The 23415-nt window shown below is 44.7% G+C and overlaps 1 protein-coding gene across 2 annotated transcripts; it reads right to left on the bottom strand.

The window, feature by feature from the left end:
- Positions 1-833: 833 nt before the first annotated feature.
- Positions 834-21333, bottom strand: LOC101167450 (transcription initiation factor TFIID subunit 4). Of its 2 annotated transcripts, none has more exons than XM_011475723.3 (15): positions 20348-21333; positions 16036-16196; positions 9707-9799; positions 9350-9520; positions 9147-9269; positions 8984-9073; positions 8712-8906; positions 6838-6913; positions 6499-6604; positions 3405-3574; positions 3132-3262; positions 2928-3053; positions 2710-2766; positions 1967-2089; positions 834-1799 (listed from the first exon to the last, which is right to left on the bottom strand). In XM_011475723.3, the coding sequence occupies exons 1-15, from the start codon at positions 21294-21296 to the stop codon at positions 1644-1646; spliced, it is 2727 nt and encodes a 908-aa protein (XP_011474025.1). In that variant the 5' UTR covers positions 21297-21333; the 3' UTR covers positions 834-1643. The 2 variants fall into 2 exon arrangements, with proteins under 2 accessions (XP_011474025.1, XP_011474026.1); XM_011475724.3 differs by having other exon boundaries at positions 9707-9790.
- Positions 21334-23415: the final 2082 nt, after the last annotated feature.

Below are 23415 nucleotides of genomic sequence, written 5' to 3'. Positions count from 1 at the left end.
CTGGAGTGGGCAGGATCACACTGTATTGTTTTCTGTTTGTTTTATTACCAGGTATGTATGAGAAAAATGTGAGTGTAAAATGTGTTACAGAGCCTGTATAAGGTTTTAAGCTAGCATGCCGCGTGCGGCATACCCCTTTTGTATGACCTCCTGTCAGAGAGGAACTGGAGTGGGCAGGATCACACAGTGTATTGTTTTCTGTTTGTTTTATTACCAGAATAAAGGGAGGCTTCTCTCCAAGAGGTAACACTGTGTCACACCATATATTAACCAGCACAACACAGAAAGCGACCGGTTACACCTAAACAATCTTAACTGCAATCATCTGGACTGATTGGGGTTTTAACCCTCATGATTTATAAAGCTAAGATGTGTTTTGTAACTCTGAGACAACCCAGGTTTAAAGCTGGTAAATAAACTGCATTTATTTGGGAACAGGCACATTTCCCAGAAATTCACTTCATTTAGCTCCACCTTCCTATCTTGCTGTGGCAAAGGTGTAGCTGAGAAGAAGTCCAGGAGGAACTGGACTAAGAAGATCCAGGTAGAATCTTTTAGTTTTCCTGGACATCTGAAACCTGCTTAAACGCCTCCTAAAGTCCAGATCAGGAAGTTCCTGAAGAAGCAATGAGACAACTAGTCTGTCCTGAAGATCATGAAGGTGATTCCACCATCAGATGTGGGTCGGAGCCTGGAAGAACCTCAGAGTTCTGCTGGACTGGACTATGGAAGAACCTCAGAGTTCTGCTGGACTGGACTATGGAAGAACCTCAGAGTCCTGCTGGACTGGACTATGGAAGAACCTCAGGGATGAAAACCAGTAAACCCACACAGACACTTACTGTCTTTTATTGTAAAGATAGAAACTGCTGAAAAAGCGCCCGGGGGAGCATTAAATCCACCAGACAGCAATTATAAATAAAGTCTTTAGGCCGGTCTGAGCCGAGCCGTGCCAGGAGACCTTTACAGTCCATGACATTAAAGGGGTATAAACCTTAAAAATCTCATCTGATCTGATCCAACCAGAGTGAAGCAGCAGGATGGGCTCATTGCATCCACAGCGAAGAGGAATGTCGGAACCTCCTGCTGGGGGGGGGGGTCTGGGAGAGAATGTCACATGACCCGACTGTCTCCTGTTTACTCAGATGATCCACTGTTGCCCATGGACCAGATTCACCTGCTGAAGGTCTTCGGAGAGCACAAGAACAAGCAAACCCCCCCCGGGGGGAGGGTCTGCACCTCCTGGGTGGGTTGACGTGGTGCCCAGAAAAGGGGGAGGAGCCATTGACCTGTGAGACGCAGTTGCAGCTTAATGCCAGAGCCATCCACGTCCCCCGGCGTGCGGGGAGAGCGGACGACGTGTCTGAGGTTTGAGTTTGAAGGATGGTTCCCTCCCTCCACGCCGTGACCACCAGGAAAACCACTTCAAGCAACGTTCTGGTTTGAAGTTGCAGACCTGAATGAAGATGCTCCCGTCAGAGTCCCAGGCAGGAAGGGACATCATGTTCACTTCCTGTCTACATGCATCACGAGCTCCAGAGCGACTTAGAGAGCAGAACCAGGCAGAGATCTCTTCCGACACCCTTATGTGATCCAAGAGGAGGTTTTTCAGGAGGACTGTGGTGCGACGGGGGCGGAGCTCTTCACTTCAACAGAGCCTTGTAGAGCGCCATGGAGCGAGCTGTGCTGCGGTCCTGCTCCAGACACAGGATGAAGTCCCTGAGGTTTACCCGAGTGATCCGCTGACGAAGCTGCTGGCGGGGGGAGGGGCTGCCTAACGAGCCCAAACCTGAGGACACCTGGGGAGGGCGGGGATAAGAGTTAGAGGGCCGTTTATATCCATTTAGCTCCAAAAACGCTCGGATGCTTCTACCAAAACTAGAGGGAGCCGAGGAAATACGAGTAGTAATGCTGAGTCACTGTGAAAGGTAAGCGGCACTTCAGCAGGGACCGCCCTGTCGCTTACCTCACTACCAGTGTTAGCTCCACCCACACTGTCCAGCTTGCGTTTCTTACGAGGTCCAATGGCGGCGAGAGCTGTGAGGTTCGCGTCTCTCTGTCTCATCTGAGCCAGCTCCTGCTGCTGCATCTGCAAGAAGCACAAAGACGTGAAGATGCCTCCGTGAGGGACTGTAGAAGAGAGCTGGACTGAGTGAGTGACAAGTCACCCATTAGCTTCACAATATCGGAGACAGACCACTTCAGCAGACAGTGATTGATCTGAGTTTCTATGGCAACCACTTTCAACAATCAGGAGTGAGGATGTTGGAAAGCAACACCCCTTCCACTTTGAAAGCCAGCTACACAATGATTTGTCAAATGTTTTCAATGTTCAACATCCAAACTTTAACTTTCTCCAAACTTCCAGCAGTGAGACTCAGACAGAAATTCCTGCTACCGAACAGTGAAGTTTTCCAGATTCTTGGATTTCTTCCAGATCATCAAGTATAAATGAAATCTGTGTCCAAACAAACAAGTCAACTAGAATGAATGTCAAATCCATTCACATGTTAGTTTCCTAAAGTTCACCACTGTTGTTTTTCCACATCAAATAATCCAAAGGGAACATTCTTAGAACATTCATCCGTCCATAAATCCATCCGCTCAGATTTAAGGGTAACCATGGCAACAGGTCAACAAAAACCCAACATGCCAGTAACAGAATGTTCTTTGACATGACATATGAGCACACTTGTGAAACAACAGTACCTCCTTGGCCTTCTGCTTGAGCCGGGCCTGCTCTGGATCCTCCTGACGGGCACGGCTCTGGAAGTCAAACCCGGTTCAGATCTGATCAGTTCTGATAGAGATGCAGCAGGTATGTTGAAGTAAAGCACTGGGGTCAAACTGACCCGGACATGATCAGGTGCATGCTTTAGATGGCTGCGGTGTGCCAACAATAATGACTTAACGTGGGGTGTCGGTACCTTGGCCGCCTTCAGCAGCATCTCGCGCTCCTGCTCGTCTTTGCGCTGCTTCTCTATCCGCTCCAGCTGCTCGAAGAAACGCAGCTGAGCGCGCACGTCGGACGTCTGCTCGTACAGATCCTCATCCTGAGAGAGGAAGCCCACCACGTCACCGACATATTCAAGCAGCTCTGGTCACCTCTCAGAGCCACCTGGCGGGCTCACCTTCACGGCGTCGGCGCGGTGCTGGGCCACCACAGAAACCTTCTCCAGCAGCGAGCGCAGCCGGAACTGGGTGGCGTGGGAGACCACGTTCACCACGTCCGCCGGCACCTCGGTGACGCCCAGCTTCCTCGCTGAGGACAAAACACTCCACGGGTCAGAACAGGAGGACCTCTGCTGCTGGCATGAGCGCGATCTCTGCACCGGCTGGCCTGAAGGGGGCTACAGCTGATTGCACCGACCGCCACCATCGATCCGAACCCCTACGACACCCACCTGTGTCCAGGATACGGCGGTGCAGCACGTCAGCGGGCAGGAAGAACTCGTCTTTACAGGAACGGATCTTTGTGCCCACGATCTCTGAGCTGGTTGCTAAGATACGAGCGTTCTCCTCATTCAGGTTGACCCCAGCCATCGATGCCACGTCATTGATGTCGTCATCATCTCTGGACAGAGAGGCAAATGGCAAAACCAGAGTTCAAAAGCTGTGTGTCTGTGGAGAAACTTTCCAACTGCAGCCACTGGTTTTGCCACGTCTACCCCACCCTTGTGTCACTTCACACTTTGAGCCCCCATCACCTGAAAGCAGCTGTTGTACTCGGTTGAAGACCCACTCCAATGAAAATGCTCTCTTAGGCATTTCTGACATGCTCTTGTAGCATTTTCCTCATGATGGAGGACATATATCAAGAAAGTTAAGCTTTACTCAAATTCTTACTCAAATCGTTGGGAATCAGGAGCAGATGAAAACATCAATTGAGAAAAATGCCGTCAGAAAAAGCTCTTAACGCAGCAACTGACATGGATGAACCAAAGTCTCTCTGCTCCATTCTGATCATCCACTGTCAGACTATCAGATCCATGAACGTCTTTGTTTTCATTGTCTGAGCTGGAATCTGGATCAGAACTGAACGGCTGGATAGCTCAGATTTTGCTCACCGCTAACGTTAGTGTGGGGTTCTGAGGGGCTGTAAGCTAGGGGGAGAGCGGGGAAACAAAAGGATATCAGTGGAAGCTTACAGTTCTACCTGCAACAAGGCGAATTTCTGATGAGCTACTGCCGCGCTGCACAAACGTTTTGTTGTTTTTTTCTGCCTAAAAACGCATAATCATGACTAAAAAGCCGCTGGGAATGATGTGAAAACGGATCCAAAGATGGTCGGAGTGGGACTTTAACGTTGAAGCTCTGGTGTTTCCGGTCTGTGAACTACTGTAACTTTTTTCCATGAAGAGTGTTTTTTTTTCTTCATGTCCGAATCAGGTGATTTACGTTTGTCGTGTAAACCAAGAGTCTGCATCTTGAGGCTCTGGATGTAGCTCTATTATCCTTCTATCGTTGCTCTTTGGCTTTAAAGAAAAATGGGAATGTTTTTAATAAATAACAGATTGTTTAGTAATATTAGTGGAATAACGTTTTTTCGTGCCACTGCTGACATTACACACTCCTCCCACTCCTCATAATTTCAGAAAACTGACCAACATGGTAGTAAAACTGTTCATCTACTGCCAGAGCTGTTCAATATTAAAAATAAAGCAAATGTTAGATCCTAAGCTCTAGAAATGCATTTACATGCATAGTTGTTTTGTTTTTTAAATTGGATTCAACGCCAATGTTGTCATTCTTCTATTCCACAGTAAAAGGGAGGAAAAGATGAAAGCAAAGTCATAGCTGACAGTAAATGTCATATTTGCCTTTCATGCATTTTAATCGGGTAATAAAGCGCACCCGATTACAAGCCGCACCCCCTCATTTCCACGTATTAAGCTTGCTTCTTACATACATAAGCCGCGCCAGTGTACAAGCCCCATCCATTACGCAACGCCGTCAGCCCGACAAAGCAAGTCCTGACTTCCAAATTGGGTGCAAATGTGGGAGGTGACTGCCTTGCGTCAGCTCATGATCTTGAATACACCCACATCTGCCAAACAGCATGGATGTCACTTCTGTTCACAAGTTCCTCAGTTATGGGTTTTTTTTTCTTTTTCTAATTGACAATACATAAAATTACAAACAGTAACCATATAATCAACATTACATCCCTCAGTTATGATGAGGAAATTTATATCCGCGATCCCCCATTTCCCATGAGTCTTAGGGGCTAAAGGCGGGGCCAACGCCCGGGTCGCCATACTGTTGTACGTGTTTAAGAATGAGCAAGGAGGAGCAGTGCATGGAGGGGTGAACACAAACAGCTCTCCTTCCGCTTGTGTCGCGGCAGCGTTATGGGAGTAACAGGGCTGGTTAAAAAAACACACCGGTAAAATACAGCAGCGGCGACTGAAAAGCGCGCGCCTCAGCGTCCCCTTTGCGCCGGTGGACGGAGCAAATCGTGTCTGTGCAGAGCAATCGGACTTAATACTGTACGTTTTGTGGATGAGGGGAGGATGCGTTGTTACGTGTGGGAGCCATCAGACTGCTTTATGTGAACGAGCAGCAGGAGAACATGTCTCCAGCTCACACGGCGGCTGTGGGTCGGTGTGAGCTTTTCAAAGTAAAATTCCGCTCAGTCCTTAGAAACCGTAAAAACGATCACGTCAATTTGTGTTTCCAGTCGTGTCCCAACAAAATAAAGGCTGATGTTATTCCCACATATTTACGTGCAACCAAGCTGCAGATTGCAGCTTTTTCGTCACGCAGCTGACCGGCTTTTCCAAACCCGTTGGTGATGGTGGATTTTTTCACGCTGCTTTTAACGATTGCTTTTAACTTGAAAGCTGCGTCATATTGTAGTGGCGATCACGTGCACGTTGGGTCTAATGGCACCAAAGGATTCTGGGATGCGGCTGGGCATGCGTGTTTCTTTTTGTTGAACCATGACTGAAGTGTCTAAGACCTAGAGTCAACTCCATGCTGTTTGGCTGCTTCAAGGTATGTTCAAACATAAATGGCTTGTTGTTGGTAGTTGAGTAACCATTCAATCCATGCTCTGAAACTGAAAATACGTTTATGGCGGCCGTCACATAAATCCGTTAATAAGCCGCGGGGCTGTAAGCGCAGGACAAAAGTAGCGGCTTATAGTCCAGAAATAATGGTAAATCTAGTGCATGTGTATCTTATTTTCAAAGGGACTTAGATGTGCTGCTGTCAAAAGTAAAAGAAATTAAATTTGTTTATACTGAAAAATAGAACCCTGTATTAATTTATTGTAAATATTTAAGCCGCGTTTTATAAATGAATGGCTGATGTGCAACAAAAACATGACTTTTTTTTTCTAAAGTGTAATTAAATTTCCTCAGGGATTATTAAAGACCTATTCTATGTTGGTTAGTGAGAAACTGGCTCAAGTGGATGTTTGAGTGTCAGTGGCAGACCCCTGGATGAACGGTTGAAGACTTACGGGACGTCAAAGAGACTGAACAGAAGACTCACCTGAAGGTCCCACCCCCAGGATCACACTGCTTTTTCTGATTGGCTGAAGCTGCCAGGCTGACAGGACTTTTGCCGGCCGTGCACAGAGGTCCTCGCAGGAGGGTCACTGCAAAAACAGCGGCGAGAGGCTGTTGGTTCTGGTCTGCAAGAACACACTCCTATCTAAATGAAACCAGCTTTCATTCTGGCGGCAGGCACGGATGAGGACGGCCGCGTCTGCCGTAAGGAACCTTCCCGAGCTCCTTCAGACACCACACCTTCAGCATCGATGATGAGGAGGAGGGTGCCGGGAAACCCATGTTTCAGTCAACCGTGTCTTCTCTGCTAAAATGTGCTCACCTGGATGTCTGAGCTGATGACCGATGACCACAGGTGAGCGGGTCTGCAGCACCTGAGCTCCGGGGCGAGCTGCTGCCTGAAGACAGACGGCATAAAACATTAACAATCACCTTTAAGGAAAAGCACAGCTGAAAGGTTTGAAACCAACAAAACTAAGAGATAAACGCAAATGATCTATGAACGTCACATGTGAGTGTGTGTGTGTGTGTGTGTGGGGGGGGGGGTCCTTTAGGAAAGACGGTAAAAATAGAAGCAGAAAAAGTCCAGCTTATTGGATTATAACTGATGGACAGCTAAATGTGAGTTTTAGTACTGCAGATGGGTGAAGCGCCTTGTTTTCAGCAGCAGAGGGCGACACAGACGCCGCCGTTCATTTAACCTCAGAAATGTATAAAAAAAACAGGATTGCTGTTCATTATACAGCATTTAAGCATGGACAGCTGGTCTTCACTGCACGTCTTCTGTCACACTGATAAAGATTGTTCCGTATTTTGTTTTGAATCGGAACAGATGTTCTGGGACTTTGTGCTGATCCGATTCATTTCAAGAGTTCTGGTTGCTCATTACAGGGATCCCACTGATCCATGCAGATCTCCTCTAGAGCAGTGATGGTTTGGGGCCTCCACTGGGCAACACAGTTTCAACTCCCTCCATAGATGTTCTATGGGGTTGAGATCTGGAGACTGATTAGGCCACTCCAGGACCTGGAAATGCTTCTTAGGAAGCCACTCCTTCGTTACCCGGGCAACAGTGTGTTTGGGATTGTTGTCATGTGGAAAGACCCATACATGTTTCATCTTCAATGATGCAAAAGGGTTTTCACTCAAAATCTGAAGATCCATGAAAAACAGCCCCAAATCATGATGCTTCCACCCCCATGCTTTACAGTAGGTATCGTGTTCTTTGGATGCAGCTCAGCATTCTTTTTTTCTCCTCCAAACACAATGAGTAGAGTTCTAACCAAAAATTTCTATTTTGGTTTCATCTGATCATAGGACATTCTCCCAATCCTCTTCTGGATCATCCAAATGTTTTCTAGCAGACTTTAGACGGTTCTGCACATGTACTGGCTTTAGCAGGGGGACACGTCTGGCCCTGCAGGGTTTGAGTCCCTGGTGGTGTAGTGTGTTACTGGTGGTAGTTTGTTACTTTGGTCCCAGCTCTCTGCAGGTCATTCACTAGGTCCTCCGTGGGGTTCTGGGATTTTTGCTCACTGTTCTTGTGATCATTTTGAACCCACGGGGTGAGATCTTGGGGGGAGCCCCAGATGGAGGGAGATTCTCAGTGGTCTTGTATGTCTTCCATTTCCTAATAGTTGCCCCCACAGTTGATTTCTTAACACCAAGCTGCTTACCTGTTGCAGATTCAGTCTTCCAGCCTGGTGCAGGTCAACAATTTGGTTTCTGGTGTCCTTAGACAGCTCTTTGGTCTCCATAGTGGAGTTTGGAGTGTGACTGTTTGAGGTTGTGGACAGGTGTCTTTCTATAGATAACCAGTTTAAACATTAACCATTAATACAGGTAACCAGTGGAGGACAGAGGATCCTCTACAGAAGAAGTTACAGGTCTGTGAGAGCCAGAAATCTTGTTTGTTTGTAGATGACCAAATACCAAATAAATTCTTTAAAAATCAGACAATGTGATTTTCTGGATTTCTTCTCATTTTTCTCCAATAGTTGAGGTTTTCCTATGATGAAAATTACAGGCCTCTCTCACTTTTTAAGTGGGAAAACTTGGATAATTGGTGGCTGACTAAATCCTTTTTTGCCCCACTTTAAATGAGGGCGCTGAAGTGAAACATTAGAAACACTGACTCTTAAATGCTTCAAAATCAACACGTGAGTGACAGCTCTGCAATTGTTTCTGCCTGTTTACCAGAGCTGTGGTGTTTGTCATGGGCGGGTTCAGCCGGACAGCGCCGCCTGTAGCAGCAGTGGGCAGCCGTGGTCTGATGGCAGTTGCAGCTATAGATCCTGGAGCAGCAGGGGCGGGGGCGGGGGTAACAGGTGGAGCCGTGGTCAGAAACTGTTGACTGCTGAACAACGTCTGCCTCAGGGCGGGAAGGCTTTTCTGTGCAGACACATCACTTTGTATTAGCAATGATTCACTGAGGTATAGAAGGTGCTGCAGAGGAATACCGGCGCTACCTTGAGGAATGGGATGAGGTAGGGCTGCGGGGAGGACTTCAGATCTGCCTGCAGCCGCGATGTAAACTCTTCTGGCTCAATCTTTGCATCCTGAAGACGTGAAAACATTGTGAGATCACATGAAGGCGTGACGGTCTGGCAGAGCAGCCGGCTGCTGTCTTACAAGCAGATCCTGAACCAAGGCCTTCACATTCTTAGCAGTCTCAGGGGAGGGGGAATTATGGGATGCCAGCTTGATGAGAGTTGCAAGGAAGTTCTTGCACTTCTTTACATTCTCCTGCATTTCCTGCTGGGACAAAAACACTAGTGAGACATTCCCGGCTTTGCGTCACAAGGTACGACAACCCAAACTCCACACGCCCCCACCTGCGATAGAACTGTGACTCTGCTGGCGGTGGGTGCAGAGGCAGGGGGGGCACCTGCAGTCACAGGGGGCTCGACTGGAGTGACACCTCCTGCCACCATTCCGGTCTGGGTCTTCTGAGCCGTGGGCATCTTCACAGACACCACAGAACTGCCCGGCGCCACCGTGAGGCCCTGCAGGGAGAAAGAGGATCGCAGTTTTTCCACGATCTTCCTCACCAGGAGGAAGATGACTCTAGCAATTTGTGGATTGATGAGGTTTTTGTTTTAACAAAGAGGGTTTCATTTCAGGAAAAACTCGGATCGCTGAGGTTTGCTCCTCCTCCTGTTATTCAGAAGAGCTTCAGACAACATACACACCTGAACAGTGGTGGTAGACGGAGACTGAGCCATCCTAGTCTGAACTGGGGAGGCCAGGCGGATGGTCTGATGGGGGGCTGGCACCTGCAGGACCAAAGAAAGAAAACCCAAAAAAGGACTGTGGATAGATCTGCTGACCCACACTTGTGCTTGCTGGTCAGAACAAAGAAATCTTCTGTCAGAGCAAAAACAAGGGTGTCCTCTGCAGGAGGGTCTGATATTTCAGGACGGTGCTTCAGAGTCTGAAACCAGGTGTTGTCTGAACGACTTGAGCTAAAAACGGGGACAGCTCTCCTGCTCTGGGACCACCTGAGGGTCAGAAAGGAGAAACTGAGACTCAACCATCCAAGAAATCTGTGTAAAGCTACGGATACACCAGGCATGTGGCGCTCGCTCAAGAGCGCACATTCTTGAAAGCACATTTAGCCTATAGTTTTCACACTGGACGAGCAGGGAGTACTTGTTCTTTTTCTACGATTTACCAGCGCTTGTCTGCCACCTGCAGTTGGAAGAAACTTGGTGCAAAATGTCAAAGTGGTTTAAATCTGGGGAATCTTGCGCCAGACGTCTTCTTCCACAGCTCTATTCAGATATATGAAAGACTTGATGTTCTATAGTACCAGCCACAAATTACAAGTATTAATTTATCCTCCATGATTAATTTTCAAGCGGTTGGCACTTCCGTGAATTGAAAAGGGACATCATTCATTCGTCACTAACCAAATCTGGGTCCCTAAGTGGTCATAGTTCAAACTGGTTCAACTTTCAACGCCCCTCTTGGTCACACAGTTTATACGCAGAGCCCAAAAACGGTCTTAAAAATGCGCGTAACTGAGTGCGAATGGGAACGCCTATGGAGTAGACGTGTTTTCACCGAGCTCTCCACTCTCTCCGAACATTCTTGCAATTTACAGATCTTTTTGACTAAATTTTTACAGCTGCAGCAGTGAACTTTTTACTTTTTTTTTATTAAAATGACAAAACCTAAAAACGAAAAATGGAAGAAGCCATTAAAACCTCCAGGAGTGGAGGCTAATCCACCTGAGCTAGCCGACCACGCCAAGCTAGCCTCTGACTCAGCTAGCGGACCGGACTGCCCGGACCCAGAGCCTACAGACGTCCTCTCAGCAGTCCGGAGCATGAATAAGACAATGAATGAAAGATTTAACAAGCTCGAGGCGTCATTTGCTGCAACCCAAGCATCTCTTGCGAATCTCGGGGCTCGGATACAAGAGGTTGAAGAGGCTAGCTCTGATCATGACCATCGCCTTTCACTGGCTGAGAAGGGACTCGCCGTGCTTCGCGCAGAGAATGAGACTCTCCATCAGAAAATACAAGAGCTGGAAGCTCGCTCCAGACGACATAATATCAGAATCGTTGGTCTGGTGGAGAAGATCGAAAACGGGCGCGCAGCGGAATTTGTTTCCAAATTTCTACCTGAACTCCTGGGCGCGGATAACCTCAGCGGGCCAGTGGAAGTGGATCATGCTTTCCGTGTGGGCGCCCCTGCGGCGGATGGCCGCCCGCGCGCGATTCTGGTGCAAATTCGCCATCTTCACATAAAGGAAAAGATTCTACAACTTGCCCGTCAGCAATTCCCTCTTCGCTATAAGGATAAATCCATCCACATTTTTCCGGATTACCCGGCTGAGGTGGTGAAACAGCGCCGGGCTTTCGCTGACGTGCGTAAACGTCTCCATGACAACGGAGCGCGGAGCGGATTTGTCTACCCTGCGAGACTACGGGTCTGGCATGGGTCTGCAATCAAGGTGTTCGCTTCACTGCGTGAAGCAGAGGTGTTTGCTGACTCATTGCAAGAAGGCTGACTCTGCATAACTCCATCTTTCGTTCAAATTCTTTTTTCTCTCTCTGTAATGTAACTTGGAGACTCATTCTAGAGGGGATGGGGGGCTCTCAAAAGTTATTAGTCGCTCTGCATGTTCCTGCAAGCACTACGTGAGTATGTGGGGTGTATATTCTCACTTTGTTTGGGAAAGTGGGATGGTGGGTGGGGGGTAATATTGTTATTTTTTCTGTTTTGTGTTACCTGTTCAGTTACTAGATGTTACACAAGGGCAATCTATCTACGCACTGCTATTTTTCTTTCTTGGAATGTACCCTAATTCATCCTCGCATAAAAGTGGCATTAAATTCATAAGCTGGAACGTGCGTGGATTAGGACATGTGCTCAAACGAGCCAAAGTGTTTTCCCACTTAAAATCTCTAGCTGCTGATGTTTTTCTGCAGGAAACACACATCAAACCAGAAAAAGAAAAAATGCTCAGATGCAGCTGGGCTAACCAGATTTACCAATCTACATTTTCTAGTAATGCCAGAGGAGTGGCTATTTTGATCAGAAGGACTATTCCCTTCAAACATCTTTCCACCATAAGGGACCCTGGTGGTCGTTTTCTTCTGGTGACTGGCTACATTTACTCATATCATGTCTCACTTCTGAATGTTTATGGTCCCAATTTTGACAGCCCCTCCTTTTTTCGACAAATATTTAATTTAATACCCAATTTCTCTGAAACTCATGTGATAGCAGGTGGTGACTTTAACTGTGTACTTGATGCACACTTGGACAGATCAACCCATACATCCCAAGTTTCTACTTCTTCTAATGTTATAAACACTATGATGTGCTCAACCGATCTTGTTGACATCTGGAGATTATGCAACCCGTCAGGAAGGGACTATTCCTACTTTTCACAGGTGCACAAATCTTATTCCAGAATAGACTATTTTCTGCTGGACTCTAAACTTATTTCCAATGTGGTCTCCTCAAATTATCATAACATGTTAATCTCAGACCACGCTCCAACCTCTCTCATTTTGGATCTGTCCCACACTAGACAAACATATTTCTGGCGTTTTTCTCCACTCCTTTTATCTGACTCCTCTTTTTCCCATTTTATGACTTCTAAAATCTCAGATTTTGTAGAAACTAACGACAAACAGGATGTGACAGATTCAGTACTATGGGAAACTTTTAAAGCTGTATTACGTGGGCACATTATATCTTTTGAATAGTCTTTGAGAAAAGAACGTAGAAAGCGCCTTACAGAAATTGAAAGTGATTTAGCGCGCTTAGAAGAAGCTCACAAGGCCAGCTCCTGTCCCTCCCTATTTCAAGAAATCCTTAAATTAAAATATGAGCACAGTTCTATCCTATCAAATAAAGTAAGTGAGAAACTTATTAGGGTCAAACAAAAACATTTTGAATTTGGCGATAAACCACATAAACTTCTTTCTAGGCAGCTACGTGGTTTACAGGCCAGTAGGGCTATACATAAAATACGTTCAAAATCTGGCGAGATTCTAATTAATCCTAAAGCTATTAATGATAGATTTAAAGAATACTATGAAGAGCTTTATTTATCAAAATCCAAGGGTGACATCTCTTCGTGGCTAAATAAGTTGAATCTTCCCAGGTTGGATGATTCAGCTCAAAATTTCTTAAATTCCGAAATTACCATTCAGGAAATTCTGGATGCTATTAAATCACTCCCTAATGGTAAAGCAGCAGGCCCTGATGGTTTTGGCATTGAATTTTATAAGAAATATTCAGCTAAGATAGCTCCTCTGCTACTAAGAATGATTAAACATTCCACTGATTACAGGAAATTACCACAAACATTATATGAAGCCAATATTTCACTGATATTAAAAGACGGCAAAGACGAGACAGAAACTTCCTCCTACCGTCCTATAGCTCTGCTTAATGTGGATATGAAGATCTTCACAAAAATACTGGCAAACAGATTAAAAAAACATGTTGGTTCAATTGTTCACCCAGACCAAACTGGGTTTATTCCTAAAAGATTTTCCTTTTTTAATGTCAGAAGACTGATGAACATTATGTACCATAAGCATTGGGGGAGTGCTAAGGTGGCTGCCCTTTGTTTAGATGCGGAAAAAGCTTTTGATCAGGTGGAGTGGGCTTACATGGCTGCTGTTCTGGAGAGGTTTGGGCTGGGCGATCAGTTTATATCCTGGGTGATTTTATTATATGCAGACCCCTCCTCTTCAGTTCTCACAAACCAAGAAAAGTCAGCACCCTTCAGTTTACATAGAGGAACACGTCAAGGCTGTCCCTTAAGCCCATTGCTTTTTGCATTGGCTATGGAACCCCTTGTTATAGCAATTAGAGAAAATCCCCTCATTGAACCCGTCAGACTGGGAAACACGAATCATCACATCTCCTTATATGCAGACGATGTAGTCCTTTTTCTGTCCAACCCTGAGCAATCAGTCCCTGCACTTCTAGATTTAGTCAAGTCTTTTGGGGAAATCTCTGGCTATACAATTAATTTTCAGAAAAGTGAATTTATAACTTTGGGTGCTGACCTCAACCCTGACTTCTTGTACAATTTACCTTTTAAAATTACAGACACATTAAAATATCTTGGTGTTTTTTTGCCAAGAAAACCCAATCTTATACTCAAATTGAATTTTTTACAATTAGCAGAGAAAATAAAAATGGACATTGAAAAATGGAGAGGTCTGCCTATATCCATGATGGGTCGCATTAATGCTGTTAAAATGGTTTCTCTTCCACAATTTTTATACCTCTCTCAAAATTCAAACTTTTATCTGGGGTTTTAAAGCCCACAGAATTTCCAAAACCCATTTATGCAAGCCCAAGTTGAAAGGGGGCCTCAGCCTCCCTAATTTTCAGCACTACTATTGGGCTGCGAATGTCAGGGCTCTTACTTACTGGCTGGACGGGTATAAGAACAATTTAACTGTTGAAACTCCACCCTGGGTAGCCATAGAAAGCAGCAGTCTTAACAATAGTTCGCTTCCTGCACTTCTCTTTTCTGCTCCGACTCCCAAAGCTAGTGGGAATTTTATAGTTTCAAGTAGTATTAAAATCTTTAATCAAATTAAAAAGAGCTGTGCTTTACCAATTACTTCTATTCATTCTCCTATATGCCGGAATCATGCTTTCCCTCCCTCTTTTCTAGATTCCTCGTTTGAAATATGGCGGCAGAAGGGAATTGTTACTCTGGAGCATCTGTATATCAATCGAAAATTTGCATCATTTACTCAACTAAAAGATAAATTTTCTCTCCCTACAACACATTTTTTTCGATATTTACAGATTAGAAATTATGTTCAACAAAATATTCGTAATTTTGAATCACTCCCAGAAGATGAGGATATTTATAAACTTCTTTTGAGCCCACCTGACTCTAAAAACCTAATTTCTAGGAATGTAAACAATTTTTCTGAAAAACTGGGGTGTAATGCATTGTTCTTGAAAAATGCTTGGGAGGAAGAACTGGGACTACAGATTGGGGATAGCCATTGGGAGAAGAGCCTGCAAAGTATCCACTCTTGTTCCATAAATACAAGACTTCAATTAATTCAATTTAAAGTGTTGCACAGGCTCCATTACTCAAAGGTTAAATTACACAAATGCTTTCCTACCATTTCCCCCATATGCGACCGCTGCAAATCTGCGGAGGGCTCTTTGACCCACATGTTCTGGACCTGTCCTAAACTGCACCACTTTTGGCAGGAGATTTTTCACTGGTTCTCAGATTTATACAAACGCACCTTGGTACCTGATCCCAAATTAGCTCTGTTGGGAAATAGTTCATCTCTTCTGTGCTTTAACTCCTCTGAACAAAAAGCAGTTGTTTATGGAATGTTGATTGCAAAAAAAATTATATTGACATTATGGAAATCTGACACTGTGCCTCTATTTAAGATGTGGCTTTCTGAACTCACCAGTGTTCTGCACATGGAAAGGATCCGATATGTTCTGGAAAATAAGCTAAATGTATTTTTTGATGTGTGGCAGCCTTTTTTGGATCATTTAACCAAGTATAAAAAAGATACAACCTGCCCACAACAGAGTTAATTGTGCCACTTTTTATTTATTTATTTTTTTTTCTTTATTGCTTGGAAAGGATTTTTTCAAATTGCAGTGTAATGTTAAGTTTCCTTTATAGACTCTCATTTCTTGCCCTGGTTTTTGTGTGTCTGGTTTTTTTTTTTTTTTGATTGCTTTCTTCCTGTTTGTTTTTTCATCTCAGTGGTTGTTCAAATGTATGTTGTTTTATGACAAAATCTTTAATAAACATATGTTTAAAAAAAAAAAAAAAAAAAAAAATGCGCGTAACTAACCGTGAACGTGAAAGTTTTGAACCCAGAACCCCAAAAAGCGCACTTACGCGTGTTTACATTGACTTTTCATTGGAAGTGGTTGTTTGAACGCGTGTTGTGGAGAGCGGTGTGGACATAAGTTTAGAGCTCAAGATGTAGACTAATCTGGTCAGAGCACTTGGGAGTGACGGTAGCTCCACATTAAGACTCACTGTGGTGGCGGCGTTGACCCGAAGGGGGGAAGTTGCTGTGGGAGTCATCTGTCTCTGAGCAACCGCCGTCTGACCCTGCTGCGCCTTGACTTGAGCCTGAGCCAGAACCTGCTGTGGGACCAAGACCAGCTGACCAGTTTCCGTTCGGACCAAAACCATACCTGGGGAGAAGAGACATGAGCAATGATGAAATTCTGTCCTGATTGTTGTAGAACAGATGAAGCCAGATCCAGATTCTAGAGTCAGCATCCACAAAAACCCTTCACCCATAAGTTTGGCTCCAGTTTAGTTCTTCAGAACTGAACTGTTTTGCATCCCCTCAAGGCTGGTGTGCGGCCCTCAGAAAAGGCTGTTTCTGTTACAACTGCTGATGGACTGTAGACCAGCTATAAAACAAACTGGGGGAAAAAAACTTAAGACTTTCATGACCGACTCCACCAGAATCCAAACCTCCATATTTAAAATCCGACTCTCTCCAATCCCCTGGTGTACCGTGTGTTCAGTTACCTAACGACGTGTTAGATTACAAGACCCCATTACGCTGACACGGTCATGAACATGTGCAAATACAACTTGGGTTCTTTAGAGGCTGTAGAGATGAACCAGCACTTAAACGAACAACAGAACACAACCAATGGTAGGCGATTGGAAAACCCTGTGTGATGCCAACTGAACCAAACTGGTTCTCAACACGGTCCAATTCAAGGTCTCTCTTAATTTCATACTAAGGTTGTTTTTTTGTGATTCTAGGTCTATTGTGTTAACCAACAGGTTACTGAACAGAGACCGGTTCAGACAACAGTGACCTTGTGAGACCTGAAAGGCGCTTGAAATAACATTTATTATTATTATTATTATTAACAGTCAAGGCATAAATGATTCATCTTTCTGGAAAACGTTAGTTAGCAGTCACCTATAATTTGAAACAACACAGATTTTCCTCAGAAGGTCACAATGACCAACAAGCATCAATGTAAAGTACTTCTCAGCTTCTATTAACATTTGAACAAAAAGTAACTTGTTCAGAAATATGTATGTCCTTCTCGACAATAGAAAAGCCTCTGATGTCTACAGCAGGCTTCCATCAGTCACTATAAGAGTTTCCAGCTGATGCAGTTCTGCTCTGGAACCAGGACAGTCCTGACATGTGAGCACGGCTAGGTATCCCTCCAAAAGGTTTGATGCCAACACCCCAAATTTCATGCTGGTTCTTAAGCAATAACTTTTTCCAAGACTGATTTTAGGAAACAAATTTACCATTATTCCATCCCAGTATTTCCTTTTCCATTGAAACATTTTCACAAACTTTTCCCTTAAACTAATTCACGACAAAAGGAACAACACATCACTGCACAATGTTTCGTCAAAGTTCCTGCAGCGTTGAATTGTTTAGGATACAATATGGGATGTGTGCTGGCGGTTTCTTCGGATTTTGCGTCGACTAAAATTGGAAAGCTTCTGAATACCAAAACTTTGGATTGTCCCATAGACCAGGACTTTGCAAATGACATCTTCTGTGTCCCCTTCAGCACAGTCACTCCAAAAAAAGCTAATAGATGTACTTTTTAAACTAAACTTCAGCTGAGAATTTCCAACATGGGTTGAGTTCTGTGAATTCAACATATCAGGAAACATAGCCAGAGGTTGGATTTACAAACGGGGGGTGGGGGGTACTTATTAACAAGAACCAACAGTCTGTTCATTGAGCCTCATTGACTGTACAAGAGAACCCATAGGAAATTACTTGTTTCCAGTTCCAGCAAATTAAGTCAATTGAGTTGCCATTTTTCCACAATACGGTCGTCGGCACGGTGGAACCAGACATTGTCAGTAACCCATGATTTGTCCAAGCTGGTCTGAGTATACATTTCTATGGCAACCACTCTCTCCAATCAGGAGTGAGCATGTTAGAAGACCACACCCCTTCCAGCGAAAACGGGATGGGGAGAATCTGTCAATCAAAAGCTTTAAATGTTCGACATGAGACCACATACTTTTATTGAAGCATCTGATAGGTCAATTTATTCAGTTATAATCTGACCTATCAGATGGCTGGGTTTCCTGATATAGATTTTTTAAATATCATGCAAAAAAGAGGGTTACCAAGGCCATAGTAAAAAAAAAAAATGTATTTTTTAAATCCTAACAGATAACAGATCTCTGGCAATGGGACATTTATGGTTTACAGTTGTGTCCAATAATCAATAAATGTTCTGAATGCTTACAGATATATTTATATGAAAGTTTTAAAATGATACTTGTTCCTATGAGATCCTTTGTTGTATGATAAGAAGGTGAAGTACAGTGTGATTGTCCAGTAAAAGAAAAGTTGTTTATTTCTAATAAAGAGACAAAAAGGAAATCTAAACTTTATGATATTCTAGACACTTAAGTATCGCATCTGCAAATATTGGCTATCGGCCGAAAAAAATTACCGGTATATCCGCCAATCTCTAATGGCCATCTTCCAACGGGAGAGTTTTCTTTAAGCTTGTGGCCACGCCCACTGCAAAGGTTCAGTGATTGATCGATCAACTCTTTCCCACAGTTCAGACTAAACATCCTCCTGCTTTCACTCTTCAGAACTCAAACCTCATCATCCAATCAGTGATGACCCATAATACCTACCTTTACCGGTTTATTATTTAGTTTCATTTTATAATATTTCATTTTGATTCCTGAGAATTACGTTTGTTTTCTGAAGTATTTATTTTTCTAAGTGTTGGTTTCTGGAATTATGTTTTGATTTCTAAAACGGAATGGTTTTTTTCTTTTGCTTTTTAACCGTTTTGTCATCTTTAATGTTTTTGCGTGGAGTGATTTGTTGATGTGATTTGCACTTCAGGGCCACCGTACTTATTTCAGAGGGACCAGCTGTTCAATGCTTCCTTTTATGGTTACCATTCAAACTTTGTTGAAAACATTATGTGATCACAGAAGTGCAGTTTCTATGGAAAGGGGCATAATCCCCTTACTTTGCTAAACGGTCATTACTGATTTTGGAGCCATTAGTGCAGACTCCACAGCTCCAAAAGACCCTTTCATCTCTACCACTGGCTGTATATGTGAACTGGACTGAGTGACCCCTCCCCCCTGGCGTTCCAAGCAGGAAGTTTCCACTTGTTCTATGAAGCCAAAGTCCCATAGACTTCCTGCAAGTTGTTCCTGTTACAAACTGGCCAATCAGATGCCTCAATAAAAGTAGGCGATGCCCCAACGTTTTATTGACAGATTTAAATAAAGTTCAAATCTAATTAATATGAGCTTTTTCCCAACAATTATTTATGAGTCCACCGTCTTCTGAAGATAAAAACATTGATGGTTTACTAAAAAAAAATACATTTAAACATTTTTTTTTTTGCAAAAAATGTTCCAACGCAATGCATTATGGCCTATATTCACAGATCTAGTGAGCATCGATGTACACAGGGTTTTTCGCAGAGACTTCTGGGACATTTCTAGGGCACTGGATTTTGGAATTGTAGATTCGGACAGCACTAGAAGATGGCAAACGCACTATATAGCAAATAGGGAAGGAATTCAGACACAGCCTTTGTGTAGCCCGCTTTCAGAGGTAGGGGTGTGGACTTCCAACAAGCTCACTCCCTATTGGCAAGAGTGGTTGCCATAGAAATGTTAAGTCAGACCAATCACGTCTCGTCTGGCTCCAACACGGTGTCCAGTTCGCGAAAAAAAATGGCGACTGAATTGACATAATTTGGTTCCAGGCAATAGTAAACCCTTTTCTATGAGTGGTGTCACTCGCTCCAGTTCTCAGACACAGTTGATGGTCTCTACCTGTTCTGCCCAAAGGGATTTCAGTTTCTCATTTTTACCATCAAAAAGGATGATTGGCTCCATAAGAAATACTTTACCGCTCTGGTCTAACGGAATTAGTGATTGAAGAACCCCGTCATAAACTGGGACAGTATGTTGTGAATAATTCTGGACATTTTTGTTTGAATGTAAAAAGCAGGAAAATGTTTCTTTGCACAATGGCGCGTCTTCTGTAACACTGGCAGACGCCAACACCGTTTCCAAACAAGAAAAAACGTGTCGATTGAATAAAAGCAACTTTGGGTCAACTTTTTGTCAGGGTGTTGAGGTTGACTGAGCCTGATGATGATCTTTAGATGGACAAACACTGATAAAGACCAGCTCATAATCATCACCAGCTAATGAAGACAACTAGAGACCACAAACCGTCTGATGGTCCTCACAGAGAATCAGGGACTTTCCATCAAAGCAGATCAATCAGGATCCACAAACCAGTGAGATCCACTCCACCTGAACCAGACAGCTGCATAATCACCTGGAGGGATGGTGAAGCCAGAAGGCAGCTGGATGGTGGCCTGCTGCTGCTGGGGCCGAACAGCCAGCTGGGGGGCAACGGGCCGGGTCACACCAGCCATCAGTGCAGGTTTCTGCTGCTGGATGGAGGTGGGGCCCCCGGGAAGAGGGGTCCTCGCGGGGGTCGCCGCTGCTGGCTGCACCAGTCCATTCACAGCAGGCTTGACTCCGGGGGGCTGGCTAACTTCGGGCTGGACTGCAGCTGCGGGAGGGGGGACCTTAGGCTGCATCAGAGGAATGCTGTGGTTCACAACCTGAGAAGCAGAGCTGGAGGCGGCGGGACCGGGAGCGCCTTTCGGGTCCACTCCGTTGTGGCCCAAGCTGGTCGCCGGGATGTGGTTACGCTGTGGGGTTGTTAAGGGGGGGCACGCCGTGGTCTGAGGTACCGGTGAGGTCTGGGTGACGATACCGGAACTCGCGGGTTCCGTCACTGCGGCTGAGTTCGGTAACTTCACGGAACCCTTTAAAGTCTGCAACCCGGAGGGGGGTGTCTGTGCCGCCTCATCCGCTGGGACTGCGCCGGGAGCTGCGGCTCGGTGGAAGCTATCGGCGGGCTGCGAGCTCCCCGTTACAGGTCCCGGTCCGGACGGAGCATCGGGAGAAGTCGTTCGTTCCGCCCGCAGGCCCCCTCCCGCGATAGGAGCGGAAAAGGGGGAAGGCGGCGGCTCACCGGTGCCCGCCGCCCGGCTCGAGCCCGCGTTCGGACGCCCTTGTAGCGGCTCCGTGGATCCCGCTTGATCCCGCCCTTTTCCTGAGAGTTGTGCGGCGGCCGCGTCCCGCTTCCTGGCAGAGAAGGAGACTGCGGAGCCGTCACCCAGCCGGGACTCCAAGTCCCCCAGCAGGTCGCTGACGGCCGCCTCGTCCACCTCCGTCAGGAGCATGTCCTCCAGCGGGTCGCGGGCTCCCGCCATCTTTGATCCTGCTCCGGGTGCAAATCGCTGTCTAGGCTATACGCATGCGCGGACCTTCTCGAAGATAGACTTAGAAAGAGTAGATTTCTCGTCAGAGCACCCCCCCCCACCCCCCCACCCCCCACACACACACACATACACCTCAAAAAAAAGAAACATCATAACCTAACTAAAAGAGACAAATGTATCTTTTCCGAAACAATCAAAACAGAGCGAATATTTTACTATTAATTCCAAAGAAAATGTGGCTGATAACTGCTTAAATAGGTCTTGAGAGTTTGAACCTGGAAAAATATAATCTTCAAGGTAAAAACGTAAAGAAGTAAAATGTCTCTTTAAACATTTTTGCAGCAGCTACAGAATCCATTTGAAACCATCCCAATCACATACACTCATATCATAGACAAATGAGTCAAACAGGAGGAACGTCAGCTTCGATCTATCCTTAACGGATCTATGTATTGTCAGATCTCGCGAGACAATGAAGTGCCGTTAGACCCGCGCGCTGAGCTAAAGAGAGACTGTATTGTAGTCTATATGAACGCAGGTGAACTAGTCCAACAGATTTTTGGTTCCAATTTCACAGATTTCAAACGTAATATGTTTCTAGATTATAGTATCAAACAAAACATACATATTTACAACCAAGCTTCTTTTGACATGTTTAATTTAAACAGTCAATATGCAAAAGTTAAGGGCCATTAAAGTGTCTGTGAGACATTGCAGAGTCTAATAACTGACTGCAGGACAGATCTGTGGAAGTACTTCTTCATGTAGCGAGGATGTTTCAGTCTCTGACTGAAAGAGTTTCTGTGCACCACGGACTCATGCTGAGGATGATGAGAATTGTCCATGATGGATTCCAGGATCCACAACATCCTCCTTTCAACCATCGCAGTCATAGACTGTGGGGGATTTCTTAGGACGTAGCCGGATCTCTGCAGTTTTTGTACCAGTTTGTCCGTCCCCTAACATAATCCAGAATATTTTGACTTTAAGGACAAACATTGCAATGGCAATATATTTTTTCCACATCACCTTCGTCAAACTGACAGGTATGCTGAGGGAACTGTGACCCTTGCAGCATGACAGATTATTCAGGCTGCTTTTCTGACATCTGTTCTTGAAAGTGACACGTATGTAGTTTGCGTAACCCTTGTGCTATCCTAGGCACTTTAACATTGGGAGTTGGGTCATCTAGACCCACTAGACAGTGCGCTGAACGGTAGGGAGAGCACGTCAATGTAAGGGTGGGGTCATCTAAGATAGCACAAGGGTTTAAGGCCATTTGGAAAGGTGAACTGTGGTTTGCAGAGAAGGGAACATAAAAAAAGAAAAGTATCCTGTAATTTCTCATTTCATTCTGCGTCATTTTTCTCATGATGTAGGACATTCATAAATAAAATCAGGCTTAAAGTATAGAAATCATTGTGAATCAGGGGCAGATGAAAAAAATCTGGCTTGTAGCAGTGACGTAGAAGCTATAATGCATAACTGTGACAGGAACACTTGGAGCCCAAAGAACCAGAGAAGGCATGAACAGGTTAAACAGCAGAGATCCCTGAGGTATCCTCCTTCAACATTACCTTTCCCTTCAAAATAAGATGTTACCCATCTGTGGACTGTACCCATTGACTGTATAAGAAAACTGGGCTGAGTCAGTGCTTACTGAGGATTGTAGGTGCCAGTATCACAAAAGAATAAAAATAAAACAGCAACTGAGTTCACTTCATTTTGTTGGAATTGGAAGCAAACCATTTGCTATGAGTGATGTCACATTCACTCAGTCCAGTTCTCTTTTACAGTCACTGACTATACTCGATAATCCCAGACACTTTTCCAGTCCATCTTTTTATCAGAACACATGTATTTTATCTATTTACATTACAAGAGATTATCAGATGCTGGAAGCTCTCAGTAGTTTTTTTGTTAAATATTTTAGTCTCTCTCAACTTCATGGTTTCTGAACAGTTTCTTTCATTACTCCTTATGCTTTAATGTCTTTTATTTACATACATTCTTACAGTCATCTATTATACTGTTTCTACATTGGCAAAAAGCATCGGGAGAAACACTGGTTAGATCATCTCTGGTATCATCCAGAGGATTCTGAACGGCA

This window comes from Oryzias latipes, chromosome 6 (genome assembly GCF_002234675.1).
Source record: "Oryzias latipes chromosome 6, ASM223467v1".
Taxonomy (NCBI): domain Eukaryota; kingdom Metazoa; phylum Chordata; class Actinopteri; order Beloniformes; family Adrianichthyidae; genus Oryzias; species Oryzias latipes.
Note: the sequence above shows the minus strand (reverse complement) of the source record. Positions and strands in the feature narration are given on the sequence as shown.

Coding starts and splice junctions, on each gene's coding strand:
- LOC101167450 (XM_011475723.3), bottom strand. CDS start 21,296: ATGGCGGGAGCCCGCGACCCGCTGGAGGACATGCTCCTGACGGAGGTG. Junction 6,914..8,711: donor TGACAAACACCACAGCTCTG/GTAAACAGGCAG, acceptor GTCTGTCTTCAG/GCAGCAGCTCGCCCCGGAGC. Junction 3,575..6,498: donor CCTGGGGGTGGGACCTTCAG/GTGAGTCTTCTG, acceptor CTCTCTGTCCAG/AGATGATGACGACATCAATG.